Source organism: Arachis duranensis, chromosome 4 (assembly GCF_000817695.3).
Source record: "Arachis duranensis cultivar V14167 chromosome 4, aradu.V14167.gnm2.J7QH, whole genome shotgun sequence".
NCBI lineage: Eukaryota > Viridiplantae > Streptophyta > Magnoliopsida > Fabales > Fabaceae > Arachis > Arachis duranensis.
The window spans coordinates 4671135-4687025 of NC_029775.3; the positions used below are offsets into that span (position 1 = coordinate 4671135).

The window sequence follows — 15891 nt, forward strand, 5'->3', positions numbered from 1 at the left end:
TAATGTAATTACGCCATGAATTAAGGAGTTTTTATTGATGCCTTTTGGATTTTAAAAACTAACGTGAATTTTAAATGTTTTAAAAAATTAAGTAATTTAAATATTGAATAATTCTATAGGACAAGTAAATATTATTATTATTTTAAATTAATATTTAATCAATAATAATTTATATCATTTATACACATAAATTAAAAAGTATATTTATTAAACATAATTTAATATTTATACTAATTAAATAAAAACTAAAATTACTAAAAATACTAGTTTCTAAAAGTTTTTCTTTTTTTTATTATATTATTATTATTAGTGTTACATAAAATAAATATTAAATGAAAAAAAGGGAAAAGACAGAGAAATATGTCATGTATGACACCTTGATGATCTACAGTTCGAACACAACAGCCCGGTCTAACTTGGGCGCTCAATCTTACGGAAGCCACGCGCCATCGTTTTCCTATCCACCAATAACCACACGCCACGTAAGCACCAAGTAACAAACCAGTTATTCCGTCCAGGTTCAATGAACCTGCACTCTTTATATGCAAACCCTCTCTTTTCCTCATTTCTTCTCTCTCAAGCTCCATTGAAACATTGCAACAACACAATCATTTCTAGATTTTAGTGCTACCATTTCTTCTTCTATGGCGCTCGCTGTTACTTCCTCCTCTTCTTCTACCGCCGCGTCAACCTCCTTCTTCTCCCGATTTGCTTCCTCCTCCGATCCCAAAGGTGTGCTTTTTATTTTGATTTTTTTTTTTGAATTACTTGTTTAATTGGATTCATTTTTAGGGTTTGACTAATGTTTCAGTGTTTCTATTGTTTTCAGCTCCTCAAATTGGTTCCTTTAAGGTTCCAGAGAGACCAAATGGTTCGTCTGGAGTTGTTAATTTGACCCAAAGACGCTCCTTGGTGAGGCGCGTCAACGCCGAGCCTCAACGTAGGGATTCCATTGTTCCTCTTGCTGCGACTATAGCAACTCCTGGTACGTGTTTTCTCTTGTTAGTGGATTGTTTGAGGGAAAATTTTGAACTTTTCTTTTTGAAATGAGTTAGTTGGTTAGTTACTTGTGCGACTGAATTAATTGGTATTGGGATTTGCAGAGGTTAGTGAGAAGCAAGACGAGGAAGACTATGAGCAATTGGCGAGAGACCTTGAAAATGCTTCTCCTCTTGAGATAATGGACAAAGCCCTTGAGAAATTTGGCAACGACATCGCTATTGCCTTCAGGTGGGTCGAAATGTTTCATCTTTGCATGGTAATTGATGAGATAGTGTTGAATTTGCTAACTAACATTTTGGAGACTATTACTCTAGCATACATTTCAAGTTGTCATTTGCTACTACTAATTAGGGGAAAAAAGTCAAATGTATCTGGACAATTGTTTTGTAGCCTTTATTGGGATTTTTTATATTTTTTTTATACTTTTTTATATATGCTGCCAATAAAAATTCAAAATAGTGATTAGTTTTTATTCCCATTTATCATAATTTTGCAATTTATTGAACTTTTGTTACTTGCCGATAAATATGCTTTTCAGTCTATAAATGTTAAATCAATTGATGAATTAAATCTTATCATATATCAATAAGAATTTAATTTATATATATTTATAAAAGTTTTATATAGACATTTAATCATGTGTTTAGCAGAAGTGTTTGACTCAGTCCCCATTATTCCATAAGCCCTACCTACTAGCAAATGCAGGCATGATTATAGTGTTTGTCATACAGAACAGTTAAGTTTGGTTGGTATACTCTCTGTAGATATCTTCGGACTTGGAGTTTAATGAGTAAGTGTTTTTTCCTTTTGCAGTGGTGCTGAAGATGTTGCTTTGATTGAGTATGCACATTTGACTGGTCGGCCCTTCAGGGTATTCAGTTTGGACACTGGGAGGTTGAATCCAGAAACTTACAGACTTTTTGATGATGTTGAGAAGCGTTATGGAATTCACATTGAATACATGTTCCCGGATGCTGTTGAGGTTCAGGCCTTAGTAAGGACTAAGGGGCTCTTCTCGTTCTATGAGGATGGCCATCAAGAGTGCTGTCGAGTGAGGAAGGTGAGACCTTTAAGGAGGGCTCTGAAAGGTCTCAAGGCGTGGATAACTGGACAGAGAAAAGACCAGTCTCCTGGTACTAGGTCTGAGATACCTGTTGTCCAGGTTGATCCGGTTTTTGAAGGAATGGATGGTGGAATTGGTAGCCTTGTAAAGTGGAACCCGGTTGCAAACGTGAAAGGCAACGACATATGGACCTTCCTTAGGACCATGAATGTGCCTGTTAATGCATTGCATTCCCAAGGATATGTTTCAATTGGTTGTGAGCCATGCACAAGGCCAGTTTTACCTGGACAACATGAAAGGGAGGGAAGATGGTGGTGGGAGGATGCCAAAGCTAAGGAGTGTGGTCTTCACAAGGGAAATATAAAACAAGATGCGGCCCAGCTTAATGGAAATGGGGTTGCCCACGAGAACGGAACTGCCACAGTTGCCGACATATTTGACACCCAAAATGTGGTTAGCTTGAGCAGGAGTGGAATTGAAAACTTGGCAAAATCAGAGGAACGAAAAGAACCCTGGGTTGTTGTTCTGTATGCACCATGGTGCCAATTCTGTCAGGTAAAATCACATTCCTTGAAGCTTAAGTATTCTAATTAAGGCTCTCAGTTTGGTTTGTTATTGCTTGAGATTATGATTGTCTAATAGCAAGTTTGTTCTGAACTCTAACAGGCTATGGAGCAATCATATGTTGAGTTGGCAGATAAGCTAGCAGGGTCAGGAGTGAAGGTTGGAAAATTCAGAGCGGATGGTGAGCAGAAAGAATATGCGAAGAGTGAGCTTCAACTGGGAAGCTTTCCCACAATACTCTTGTTCCCAAAACACTCTTCTCGGCCAATCAAGTATCCTTCCGAAAAGAGAGACGTTGATTCTTTGATGGCATTCGTGAATGCCCTCAGGTGATGATTATCAACTGAAATGAGTATATTGCTCGATTCATGATCCGTCAAACCATACCGTCAATAAATTTATTCACAGATTTTGGCAATACGGTGGAAGAGTGAAAGTGGGAACTGTAGTTTTGGTAGCAAAACGAATGTTCTCATGGCCTTGGTAATTGACTAATCGGTATCTATGTATACTAGTTTTAGGAAGAAACCTTCCTCAAATTTGAAGTGTATTGTTTGCTCGGCAAGGAGGGATTGATTTACTGTTTTATCCACATTAGCTGTCCTGTTTCCTCTCTTGGTGGTAAGATTTTGCGAGTTTACCTGAGCTCATGCCAAACGAAAATGGTCTAATACTAGTTTCACTTATAGCCATGTATTACTATACTAGTACCAATACTTTACTAGTAACAGTTGGTGTGTTTGAAATGATAATAAGTAAGTTGCTTTGCGTAATAAGTCTAGAGCATGAGGAAAGTTGGTGTGTAAAAAAGCTATAGAAAGCACAAACTAAAGTATTTACAGTAATTATCTCTTCCCCTAATGCAAGAGCAAAAACAAATAAATGAAGGTAAAAAAGACTAAAGAAGAGAATGAAAGTAGAAAACCCAGGATTAAAGAATTGTTGAGCATACAAGTGGTAACTAATGACTAACGGGCTCTTCTAAGGGTCTTAGGGCCCAACTTAACCTGCAGACTCTGGATCCCATACAAATTAAATAGAATCGCAGAGTCATGTTGGAAAATTCTGTGGTACAGAAAGCCCAACTCATAGATCCTACAGCAACACACGAGTGCTATAATCCTATCCATTATCAATTACAAAAAAGCAACACATGATCTTGAAGACATGAACAATATGTATTATGTAGATGTCAAATTAATCTGACAAGTAAAAGATAAAAATCAATTTTCAAAAGCTAAAATTAAATTTATCAAACAAATTGTCAAACTTAAGTCATTTAAAATATTTATAAAATCCTAAAAGCATGAATGAGTAGTAATTCAAGGTTTTTGGATACACGTTAAAAAAACTGTACAAGTTTCATCGGTTCTTGTAATTGTTAACTCACTGGTTTACTCTATCATCGGAATATATTACATATTGCAGTTAGCCAGTTACGAACTATATAATGTGAAGCAGATAATCCTATTTGCAGAATTATCTTAACAAGATACTTCTTGGTTTTTGCATACAGATTCAGCAAGTATATTGAAGAGCTTAAAAGACCAACCTAAAATATTCTATTTGTGTGGTTATCTTATTCAACTTCTATAATTTGCTTTCATCGTTTATGAAAATGTCAAATTAAATTTATGCCCCAATTTTAAATACTACACTAGTATGTTCTTTCTTCATGCTCTGAACTTATTTTTCTCGTCCTTCAAGACTATTTCTCTCATGTGCTCATCAATAATGATGAATCCAATCTACTATAAAAAAATAAATAAATTCAAATAAATTCAAATAGGCAGATATGCCAATATTGCATTATGCCAATATTGCCTATTTCATTATGCATCCTGGTTCTTTTGAGAGAAAAACCTAAATCAGTCCCTAACAATTACTTCGAAAGCCAATGAGGCCCCTGACTAAAAAAAAAAAAACCCAACCCGATCCCTGACAATTACCTTGAAAGGACAACGAGACCTCTGTGGACCGGATTGGGTGTTTTTTTTTCATTCTTCTTTTTAAAGATCAAAATATTCTTTTACCACCATAGAAAGCTCCATCTTTTCCTTTCCTTCTTTCGTTCTAGCTCTTCATACCATTTGTGATCACTGAATATTCAACCCCTTGTTTTAGTTAAAGCGTCAATATTTCTTCCTTAGTATTTGGTTTTTCAGCATAGGCAATGCCAGAACATCTTAGTCAATTACTCAATTAATAAATAATCATTACTTTATCTCAATCTAAGGCCTGCCTTTTTCTTTTGCTTTTGCCTCTTTTTTCCATGCAAAGGTTCATTCTTTTCTTAACTTTTATCATAGGATTGGGAACCTTGCCACTTTGCTAATCACTATTGAGCAACCCCACTTTAGGTCATTTATCTCATTCTTTCAATCCATGAAAGAGAGTATTTTAAGTAATCTTTGGAAGAGAGATAGAGTCTAAAAGATTGAGATTGAGAGACATAGATTAAGAGATAGAGATTGAAATATGTATTGTGTTTAATATAAGGTGGGAGATAAAGATGAAAATAAGAACGAAGTTCTAATTTAATTTGTACAAAGAGTAAAATTAAAATTAATTAATTGAAATGAGAATATTTTAGGTATAAAATATTATTGAAGTTTCAGTCTCCTATGTCTCCACTTTTTAGAGGTCCTAAAATACTAAAATCTTTTTAGAGGTCCTAAAATACTAAAATTTTAAAGACAGACATTAAAATTTTAGTACTAGTCCCTAGGTTCACAAACATGATATTGAGTTCTAATCTCCTGTCTGTGTTATCCTGCACTTCTTCTTACTTATCCAAGGTTGGCTAAGCAAACTGTTTAACAGATTTTTTGCATATCAAAATTGAAAGAATTTTTGCAAGAAATTTTTGGATTGGTTCAAAATATAATATTTAGGAGCAAAACTTACTCTCTTTAATGATATCAGTTTATCATACATCAAAGTCTTCCATTTCTGTAATGATAAAAATATTTTTATTATTTTTTAACGGCGGACTAATGAATGGAAAGCAAATTAACTTCGAAAATTAAGTGCTTGAAAAGAAAATGAAACTAGAATAGAAATTAAACTATTATGAAAACAACTTAAAAGCAAATGCACAACTATCAACATTAATCTTGCTGGAAAAATAAATTTCATAAAGGTAAAAGAATATAAAAACATGGAAAGAAACTTACAGAAATTAATTTAAGACTAAGAATCTCAAAAAGTAGGTAGGAATGTGAGATTTTGTGAGTGTTTCTGAGAAAAATTTTCAACCCCAAAATCCTTATTTGTTATCTTATTTATAAACATCTTCCACCAATCTCCTACTCACACTTGTCGATCTGATAATGACTCAACAAAGTAACTGCTCCGTCAAGTATAACTTGATAACTGCTCCAAAAACCACGTCCATCACTCTGCAAAAACTGCTTTACAATCCCAAATCAAAATTTAACACTATCAAAATCAATTGGAATCTTTTTTACTATCGAATTTATATAGACAAACATTTGCCTTGCCAACTTTATCAATCGAACCCCTTCTCAACGAATGTTACTAATCTAAAACATGACTCATCGATTCTCAACACTTTTTATCGAGTAACATAAACATAATGATTAATATTCTTTTTTACTAATTATTTCGGTTTTTATTAAAAGTTTCTAAAAAACTATACACGGGGAAATTCTGTGTAACCGAAAGGTTCCTTTATGAGACTAAGCAAGCAATAGATGAAGTGAAGGGCTATTCAATAGTTTGATAATGAAGGGATGATAAGAGCCTTGTTAATATTATAATCTGTTATTGGTGCACATGTGAATGTGATCCTTTCATTATGGTGGTGCATTATGTCTTCTATGATGTGTTCATCAAATTTTAATTATGATAATTTTGTTTAAAGTTTGTCTTTCATTTAAAATAAAACCATACTTTAATTTATTTTATAATAATGAGATAATAAACTCTAAATGAATAGATAAGAAATAGTCCTTTTATTGCTATACCTTTTACATTTTAAGGCAAACTACTTGTTCTTTAGAATTATGTTTGTATTGTTGTTGGCAGCAAAAGATTTCTCACATGTGCAAAATACTATTCACTAGCAAATTGAAATTCGATTAGTGTAACTATTAAAATTACTTTTTTGAATTCACCCATGCTATAAAAGGCCAAAAGTAAATAATCATACTTAATGTTGGGAGAACTTTTTTCAAAAGCATACACCATAGAGGCAAAATGCAGATCCTAAATAAATGAGTGAAATAATACTGAGCCTTTCAATATCCCAAAAGTTAAATTATGTTAATGAACACGTTTATGTCCACAAAGCAAGGTAGAGAAAATCGAGATTTTACGTGAAATCGAAAAAGTAAATAAAAAACGTAAAACGTAAAATCTTAACAAGATTTAAATTGTAAAATCGTCAGACTTAGTACAAATTTCGTAAAATCGATAAACTCATTTAAAATCGTAATATCGAAAGATTTTAAGAGTTAAATCGAGATTCTAGCTACTGTGCCATAAAGTAAATGCCTCTAGTAATCTCATTGCTGCTTTTTGAACAGACAATGCTATATGTGATGACCCCTTCACCCAATCTTAATTAATTATTCTGCTGCATAAGATTCTATATTATAGTGGCCTAGTGGGTTGTGTGTTTGGTTTTCTTATCAAATTACATCTATTTCTGAGAATGTGCTGGAAGTTTAAAGTAAGAGAGACTTTTTGAATGTTGCAGTAAACAAGCAAAGTCTCTCTCTCTCTCTCCAAGCCAGGTTGTCCTGTTGAAATTTTAAATCCATCTCTATCTAGAAAAGTTCAATTTCATTGCTAATTAGTAATTACATACATTTTTGTATGTATGTGTGTATTACATTAAAATGATGTAACAGGTTGCCGCTTAGCAAGAATAAGTAGGAGTAGGACCATATTATTAGTTAAAAGTAGGACACTCGGAGTAATACACCAACCCATTGATTTAACTTTCTTATTACTTTTATCTTGCAATTTGCAAATTCATATTTTCATCAGCAAGCATAACTTATGAGCAGTAGCCACTAGTGTCGGTTTCAGCTTTCAACAGGATTCTAGAAAGGGCCATATTTCCATCACATGGAAACTTGTTGAACCAAACAAAACAAATCCTCTGGGCCACAACAAAGAAATAATGCAGAAAGCTCCAATAACAGTTAAGCACTCCCTTTGCAAAAATAGTTGTCACGTTTAGTAAAGAATGAACTCAAAGTTTAATAGTATAATGATCTTAGTCTTACTCCAAAAGATACAGTAAAAGTGTAAAACACTCCCTTTAAAGTCTCCTACCAAACCAGTATCTTCTTCCATCCACCATTAACCACTTTAAATCTCAACACCATTTTCAATCTTCTTCCATTGAATCACCCAAGCCAAGAAAAATTAACCCCAACCCACCAACCCATGTCCAAAATCTCAATCCCAACAGAAAGCTCAAAAACAAAGAGCATTTTTAGAAGACAATGCAAGAAGGATCCTCAACAACTGAACCAGAAGCAGAAGATGAAGAAATACTGAATCCAAATCCCCCTTATCATATGATCAATGGCAAAACCTAATCTTAACAACCTCATAATTCACACCCTCTTGCAGCTCATCATAGCCTTCACTCAATTCCCGACATCATCACTAGGTAATAAAAAGCCTGAAACTTTAAGCAAGCCCATTTGTTTCTGTTCTTGATTCTCACTTCAATTCTTCAACTTTCCTTGCAGCTGAATCCTCAAACAAGAACGAACCCTTCGTGGGAGTGAACATAGGAACTGATGTCTCAAACCTTCTTGCACCATCAGAGATAGTTTCGTTCCTGAAGAAGCAGAAGATAACACATATTCGAATCTACGACGCCAACCCAGACATCCTCGGAGCCTTGTCGGGTTCCAACATCAGCGTCACCATCAGCGTACCAAACAACCAGCTCCTCGGAATCGGTTCCTCCAACACCACCGCTCTTTCATGGATCCGAAAAAACGTCGTCGCTTACTACCCCAAAACTCTGATCGCCGGAATCTCCGTCGGCGACGAGGTGCTCACCACCGTGCCCTCCTCCGCCCCTCTCCTCCTCCCCGCCCTCGAATCCCTCTACACCGCACTCGTTGCATCAAAACTTGAAAACTCCATCAAAATCTCAACCCCTCACTCTGCTTCCATAATTCAAGAACCTTTTCCTCCTTCTCAAGCATTCTTCAACCAGAGCCTCTCATCAATTATCCTCCCTCTCCTTCAGTTTCTCTCGAGAACCGGGTCGCCGTTAATGCTTAACCTTTACCCTTATTATGTGTTTATGCAAAACAAAGATTTGGTTCCTCTTGAATACTCACTCTTCAAGCCTTTGAAATCTTCTAAGGAAATGGTTGATCCCAATACTCTGCTTCATTATACCAACGTTTATGATGCTATGATCGATGCTGCTTATTTCTCAATGAAGAATTTCAATATCACTGATGTTGTGATCCTTGTAACCGAAACCGGTTGGCCTAGTGAGGGTGATTCAAAAGAACCGTATGCTACTAAAGAGAATGCTGATACTTATAACTCAAATTTGATAAAGCATGTTTTTGATCGGAGTGGGACACCATTACATCCGGAAACTACTTCCAGTGTGTATATATATGAGTTGTTCAATGAGGATTTGAGGTCTGAACCCGTTTCAGAAGCAAATTGGGGTTTGTTCTATGGAAATGCTACACCTTCTTACTTGCTTCGTGTGTCTGGTGTTGGGGGTTTTCTGGCAAATGATAGTGCTAATCAGACATACTGTGTTGCAATGGATGGTGTTGATGGCAAGACTCTTCAGGCGGCGTTGGATTGGGCTTGTGGTCCGGGCAGGGCCAATTGTTCTGATATTCAGCCTGGGGAGACTTGTTTTGAGCCTAATAATGTCAAGAACCATGCTTCTTATGCTTTTGATAGTTATTACCACAACCAAGGGAAGGCTACTGAGTCTTGTGACTTCAAGGGTGTAGCTATGATCACTACCAGTGACCCCAGTAAGTGCCTCATTCAATTTAAATCTTTGATACTGATGTTGAGTTCAATTTCACAAGATGCTTAGTGATCTGTATTCGAATTTATGGATTTCTGTGTGACACTGGATTTGACTATACTACTGAGTGGGGAGCGTTTCAATTTTCATATGTCCATTATGGTTTGGGTAAATTACATCTAGCTCCTATATGAGATTAGGTAATGTTACATATGACACTCCTCCATGTGAAGTAGACCCTTTTTTCACTTCTTCTGAGATTTAGGATAGTTATACATGATATCACCTAATCTCAGAGGAGTTTATGTTATTTTCAATTATACTTGTGAGAAAATTCTTGTTATGCATGCTTAGTTTATTGAAGGAGTGCTTGTGTATTGGTATAAGCAACTCCTCTTTCACTCTTTGTACATAAAATTGGAACTGTGGGAGTGGAGAGGCAATGATTTCTTAAATGAAATACATTTGTGAGTGGCACCTGCATGTTACAAAGGCACTTTGGTTGTTTTGACTTTTTATGTGGGAAAAAAAGGAGGAAGAGGACTGTTAATGGTATAGGCTTTGTTCAATGGGGGAACCAATTCTTGGTAATGTTGGTTTGTCTTAGAGCCCCTTGTTTTTCCTGACAATTGCAAAGATTCTGAGCATGGTGCTTAGGTATTACCTTAGTATATTATTAATCAAGTCTTACTTTTCCAGTTTCCAAAGAGGCAGTTGTTGGCAGCATTCTTGCTTGTAAATTTAAGTTTATTAAGTATGCTGCAACTAATGTTATCTCTTTGTTGGTATAGAGAAATATTCTTTTACTCGCTCTTCTTCGCACACTAAACTGGCTCACTCCTCTCACTATTGAATGAGATGTATGACCCAATTGATTTGAGTCACACATCTCATCGAATAGGGAAGGAGAGTAAGTCGTTTTAGTGTACGAATAAGATTAAGATTGAATACATGATACAACACAACCTTGGTGTAAATGACTAACAATTGTGACTGACATTATTTCTTGTTTATTGTTTCTTGCAGGTCACGGGAGCTGTATATTTCCTGGAAGGTAAGAAAAAGTGAAAAACTGTCTGCTTAGTTTGAATGCTTCTACAATTAAGATTCCCCCAACACCCAAATCTTGACTTTGATAATTTATTTCATATGATGCAGCAAACAACTGATCAACAATACCAAGCAAGTGGTGAATTCTACTCAGTCAAGCAATGCTGGGGAGAAGTTGAGTTTCATGGCCTTTAAGAGCACTCAAATTTGTGCAAGTAATAACATTTTGTACATCAGCTTGGTTGCTGCTTTCCCCTTTGTGTTTCTATTCATTTTGTGAGGTGCAAATAAATAATTCAATTTTGAGGGGGCCGCTGGTCATGTCTGGTATTATTGTTTTGAATTTTTTTTAGAGCAATGGAAAGAGAGGAGGGTGCAGGTCCAAACTTAGTGCTGAAATTAGGGTGAATAATTTTCATGTGGGGTTCCTGTAATTAATTATGTATCTCTTGAAATCATATTTGTTAGCCAAGTTGGGTACCGTATGTAACATAATGTAGACATCACCACTGATTTGTAGAGAGCTTTGTTTCTTGCTTTGTCAAATATTGTCTCCTTTTTTTTTCCTTTTAAGAGATGAGAGTGGATCTCGAAGTAGAGAATGTTATAGGTTGTGAAGCTCTTACCTTGTTACTTGTTAGGGTCACCATTTGCAAAGTGATTCTAAGTTTACCTAATTTCAGTGAAGACAGAAGTGGAAGCTATCAAGCTAGAGGGCAAGAAAATATTAAAAATAGAAAAAAATGCGGTGAGCGTGGATCGAACACGCGACCTTCAGATCTTCAGTCTGACGCTCTCCCAACTGAGCTATCCCCGCATGTTATTGTAATATACCTTTAAAACTTTTATCAATAAACTCCTCAATAACACTTGCTGCTTAGATCAAGAGGCTAAAAATTTAAATATGGGACAAATTGTGGTATTTGCAAATATATTATCTTTTTCGCTTATTCTCCAAAATGTGAATTTTTTATTATGTGAAAAGTGAAATCAAAAAGTACAATTTTAACTTTAAAGATACTTTAATTTTCTGAAGACAGAAATTAAATTTTTCGATTTTAATGTTATAAAATTTTTAATGCTTTGACTACAAACGGACTATCCGATTTGTAAAATGGTTACATTGGTATCATTCACTCTTTCTAAATCACATGCGTGCATTTTTCATCATTGTTTGACCATAAAATAATGGCAACTACTTCAAGAAAATGTCAAAAATATTTTTTTATGATAATTTTAATTTAAAAAGTGTGATTTATTTATTTTGTTACATTTTAAATAAAGATAACATTTTTATACCATATAAAAATCAAGTCCTAAAATCTATTATTTAATGGTCAAAATAAATATCTTTACATGATAATAATTATAAAATTTTCCTTAAAATATTCACCACTTTGCATAATCAAGATGCATGAAAAGTTGAAAACTAACTTGTACCAAAATACATCATGAGTAAAAAAAAAAAGCAGAGAGTGCGTTGAATCAGCCAGTTATATAAATGTGAGATGCAAGTTCATCAATTTCAATAACACCAACCACTAGTGGAATTTGTTCGAGTCTTCTCGTGCATGCATGGCAATACTCATACCTGGCACACTCTAACAACAACGTAACAGTGTGGCAGTGAAATAGGCCTTGTGGAATCTAAGGCTTCATAAATAGCAAGTTAGCAACACATACACTCCTTTTTGCTTCTTTTACAAGTTCCAATCAACCACCCTTAGTTTCTTGCTTCTTGGTCGTGAAAGTGTGTTCAGTATTCACAATGGGAGCATGCTATGCTCATTCTTCTTCCTTCATTCTTGTTGCTGCCATTGCATTCTTTTGTGTTGGCAGTGTCAACTCTGAAAACCCATACAGGTTCTTCACTTGGAAGGTCACCTATGGTGACATTTATCCTCTTGGTGTTAAGCAACAGGTTCTGTCACGATCCCTTTTTCCTTAATCTTAATGCACTCATCATTTACTTTCTTCTTTGTTGTTGATTACAATTCAAGAATTGCATTTCTTCTTCGTTTGTGGCTGATGCATGCTTAGTCTTTTGTTGAACAAGTTTTAGCTCATTGCAGTTCTTGATTTCTTTCTTTCAATTTTGTAGGGGATCTTGATTAATGGGCAATTTCCAGGGCCCACTATAGATGCGGTTACAAATGATAACCTGATCATCAGTGTCTATAACGACCTTAGAGAACCATTCCTCATTTCATGGTAACAATTCTTTCTTGCATGTTTATTTTTTTTTCTTTCTTTTTCCAATCCTATACTTTGTGTTTTGTTAATTTGTTCATATGATCATATTGCATATTTTGATTTCTGAGTGAGACAGAGGAATGGATGTATGCTATGAATAATGAGTAATCAATCTCTGATTATCAGAAAGAATATTATAGCCTTTGTTAATTTTTGTCCTATTTCTTATTCTGTGTTTGTTGGGAATTCAAGTATGAAGGGAAAAATGATCTGAATATCACATCATTCATTTGAAATTTGATATTGTTAAGATACAATGATATATTATGCATTATGCAGGAATGGATTACAGAATAGGAGGAACTCATGGCAGGATGGAGTTGAAGGCACAAACTGTCCAATCCCACCAGGGAAGAACTTCACTTATGTTATTCAGCTCAAAGACCAGATTGGAAGCTTCTTCTACTTCCCTTCTCTAAAAATGCAAAAAGCCGCCGGAGGATACGGCGCCATCAGGATCTGGAGCCGGCCAGGGATTCCTGTTCCTTTTCCTCCTCCTGCTCAGGACTTCATCATACTTGCTGGAGATTGGTACAAGAGAGGCCATCATGTAAGGAAAACCACCATCCATTTCCAATATTAAATGATGCATTTGTTTTCAATTCCTTGACTTAAATTGTTTCTATGTTACTCTATAATAGAAATTGATGCATAGCCTATGGCGTGGTCATAATCTTCCTTTTCCTGATGGACTTGTTATCAATGGACGTGGTTGGAATGGAATCACATTCACTGTTGATCAAGGTTGGTTTCCAATCTAACACAGTATTCTTTTATGTAACTACTCTTCATGTCACACATATGAGTACTACTACTACTACTACTCTTCATGCAGGTAATACATATAGATTGCGGATATCAAATGTGGGGTTGACAACATCAATCAACATGAGAATCCAAGGGCACAAGATGAAACTTGTGGAGGTAGAAGGGTCTCACACCATACAGAACACTTACTCTTCCCTTGACATCCATCTTGGACAGACCTATTCTGTTCTTGTCACTGCTGATCAACCTCCAAAGGATTATTACATAGTTGTCTCCACTAGATTCACCAGAAGGGTACTCACCACTACTGCAATTCTTCATTATAGCAACTCAAATCGGCATCTATCTACTACTCCTCCCCGAGGGCCTACCCAAGATATTGCTTCCTCTCTTTATCAAGCCAAAACTATACGGTATAGTAAAGAGTGTGCATATTACATGTTACATATTATTAGAATTAAGTAACTAAGACAATCAAGTTCTGAAGTAGTTTGAATGAAATTAGTTGGAATCTGACAGCAAGTGGACCAAGACCAAACCCACAAGGATCATACCCCTACGGACTAATCAAACCAACAAGAACCATAATTCTGGCAAACTCTGCTCATTTCATAAATGGAAAACAGAGGTATGCTGTGAATGGTGTGTCATATGTTGCACCAGATACACCATTGAAGCTAGCTGACTACTTCAACATCCCTGGAGTTTTCTCTGTTGGGACCATCCCTACAACCCCTTCAAGGGGAACCAATAATGCCTACCTCCAAACCTCTGTGTTGGGGGCAAGTTTCCATGACTTTGTGGAGATTGTGTTCCAAAATGGAGAGAAGTCTGTGCAGTCATGGCATCTTGATGGACATTCCTTCTTTGTTGTAGGGTAATAAGCTTATAATTATGCTCTCTTAATCTATGTCCATGCTTTGTGTATATACATTTATGTGAGATTGTATAACAGGTTCGGTAGTGGAAGGTGGACACCTCAAAGTAGAGCACATTACAATCTGAGAGATGCTGTATATAGATGCACCACTCAGGTACAAAGTAATAACCATGCATGCATAGTGTTATATAATTGTAACAATAGTAATGAATATATATATATGGATTGAGCAATTAACCAATAACTTTCTTAAACAACGTGAATAATTACCAATTAAATCAAAACACACTATACATCTAAATTATCTGAATCTTAATATTAGAATAATTATCCGCACACTTAGTAAAATGAATATCCGATATATTCATTGTTCACATTGTTTAGTATTTTCATCGTATACTTATACTTTTTCATATGGATATGGTGAAATTATTAGGTGTACCCCAAGTCATGGACAGCAATCTACGTGGCACTAGACAACGTGGGAATGTGGAATCTAAGGTCTGAGAATTGGGGAAGGCAATACTTGGGGCAGCAACTGTATGTGAGGGTATACACACCTTCCAAATCATTCAGAGATGAACTTCCGATCCCAAAGAATGCACTCCTTTGTGGCAGGGCAAGGGGTCGCTACACTAGGCCTTTTTAATTTCATCAACACTAAAACTCTAGAACCAATGCATGTATCATGTATGGAGAATGATAATATGATATCAACACAATGCCTTTGCAAATTAAATTAGCGGCTATAGTTCCAGTGCCGGAACTGGAATTTCATAACAGGGGTCAAACAAATGCGAACCGTAATTCATAAAATTATATTTTATATCTTAAGTTATTAATTATATTTATATTATATAAATTTAAAAAGTCAAGATGGAAGAATATACTTCACAGATGTTAAAATATTTCATAACACTAAAGTTGATAATAATTATATTTGAAGTGAATTGCAAGACTAAAAGTCTCTTGTATTTAGGGCTTTTACTTATTTGATTTTTTAGATTTTAATTGCGCTATAGAAATTTTTTAAATTAGAGTAAGACTAAGGCAATGCGCGAAGAATCAAATTAATTATACTATATATAGTGTATTTTAATAAGTATTATATTATTTAGAGATTGATTAGATAATATGTAAATTAATGTTAAATTTAAATTATTTTATATTACATCTTAATTTATTATTTTTATTTTTACATTTATTTTAATTGTCATATTTTATTTTTTTATATGGTATTTTATTTTTAGATTGTAAATAACTAAAGAAAAAAATTTTAAAAAATGAATGAGAAAGAAAAACACCAAA

At 35.0% G+C, this 15891-nt stretch overlaps 3 protein-coding genes and 1 non-coding gene across 4 annotated transcripts; 3 read left to right on the forward strand and 1 right to left on the reverse strand.

Annotated features, from left to right (window-relative positions):
• Positions 1 to 562: 562 nt before the first annotated feature.
• On the forward strand, positions 563 to 3221 carry LOC107482990 (5'-adenylylsulfate reductase 3, chloroplastic). The gene is made up of 5 exons (XM_016103587.3): positions 563 to 732; positions 830 to 985; positions 1104 to 1230; positions 1816 to 2620; positions 2732 to 3221. The coding sequence occupies exons 1-5, from the start codon at positions 645 to 647 to the stop codon at positions 2960 to 2962; spliced, it is 1407 nt and encodes a 468-aa protein (XP_015959073.1). The 5' UTR covers positions 563 to 644; the 3' UTR covers positions 2963 to 3221.
• A 4554-nt stretch (positions 3222 to 7775) lies between these two features.
• LOC107482989 (glucan endo-1,3-beta-glucosidase 1) lies at positions 7776 to 11228 on the forward strand. Its single transcript, XM_016103586.3, has 4 exons — positions 7776 to 8279; positions 8362 to 9636; positions 10659 to 10686; positions 10791 to 11228. The coding sequence occupies exons 1-4, from the start codon at positions 8192 to 8194 to the stop codon at positions 10960 to 10962; spliced, it is 1563 nt and encodes a 520-aa protein (XP_015959072.1). The 5' UTR covers positions 7776 to 8191; the 3' UTR covers positions 10963 to 11228.
• Positions 11229 to 11426: 198 nt separating this feature from the next.
• On the reverse strand, positions 11427 to 11499 carry TRNAF-GAA (transfer RNA phenylalanine (anticodon GAA)). Its single transcript has one exon. It is a non-coding gene; the product is annotated as a tRNA-Phe (tRNA).
• Positions 11500 to 12450: 951 nt separating this feature from the next.
• Positions 12451 to 15232, forward strand: LOC107482867 (L-ascorbate oxidase homolog). The gene is made up of 8 exons (XM_016103458.3): positions 12451 to 12603; positions 12784 to 12893; positions 13215 to 13485; positions 13577 to 13679; positions 13771 to 14116; positions 14209 to 14580; positions 14659 to 14737; positions 15020 to 15232. Exons 1-8 carry the CDS (start codon positions 12451 to 12453, stop codon positions 15230 to 15232), a joined length of 1647 nt encoding a protein of 548 aa, XP_015958944.1.
• Positions 15233 to 15891: the final 659 nt, after the last annotated feature.

Bases quoted from the DNA above. Each gene is read 5' to 3' on its own strand.
- LOC107482990 (XM_016103587.3), top strand. From the start codon at position 645: ATGGCGCTCGCTGTTACTTCCTCCTCTTCTTCTACCGCCGCGTCAACC. The intron at 733-829 runs GTGTGCTTTTTA...TATTGTTTTCAG, and splicing joins TTCCTCCTCCGATCCCAAAG to CTCCTCAAATTGGTTCCTTT. The intron at 986-1,103 runs GTACGTGTTTTC...TGGGATTTGCAG, and splicing joins TGCGACTATAGCAACTCCTG to AGGTTAGTGAGAAGCAAGAC.
- LOC107482989 (XM_016103586.3), top strand. From the start codon at position 8,192: ATGGCAAAACCTAATCTTAACAACCTCATAATTCACACCCTCTTGCAG. The intron at 8,280-8,361 runs GTAATAAAAAGC...CTTTCCTTGCAG, and splicing joins ATTCCCGACATCATCACTAG to CTGAATCCTCAAACAAGAAC. The intron at 9,637-10,658 runs GTAAGTGCCTCA...TGTTTCTTGCAG, and splicing joins GATCACTACCAGTGACCCCA to GTCACGGGAGCTGTATATTT.
- LOC107482867 (XM_016103458.3), top strand. From the start codon at position 12,451: ATGGGAGCATGCTATGCTCATTCTTCTTCCTTCATTCTTGTTGCTGCC. The intron at 12,894-13,214 runs GTAACAATTCTT...TGCATTATGCAG, and splicing joins GAACCATTCCTCATTTCATG to GAATGGATTACAGAATAGGA. The intron at 14,581-14,658 runs GTAATAAGCTTA...ATTGTATAACAG, and splicing joins CATTCCTTCTTTGTTGTAGG to GTTCGGTAGTGGAAGGTGGA.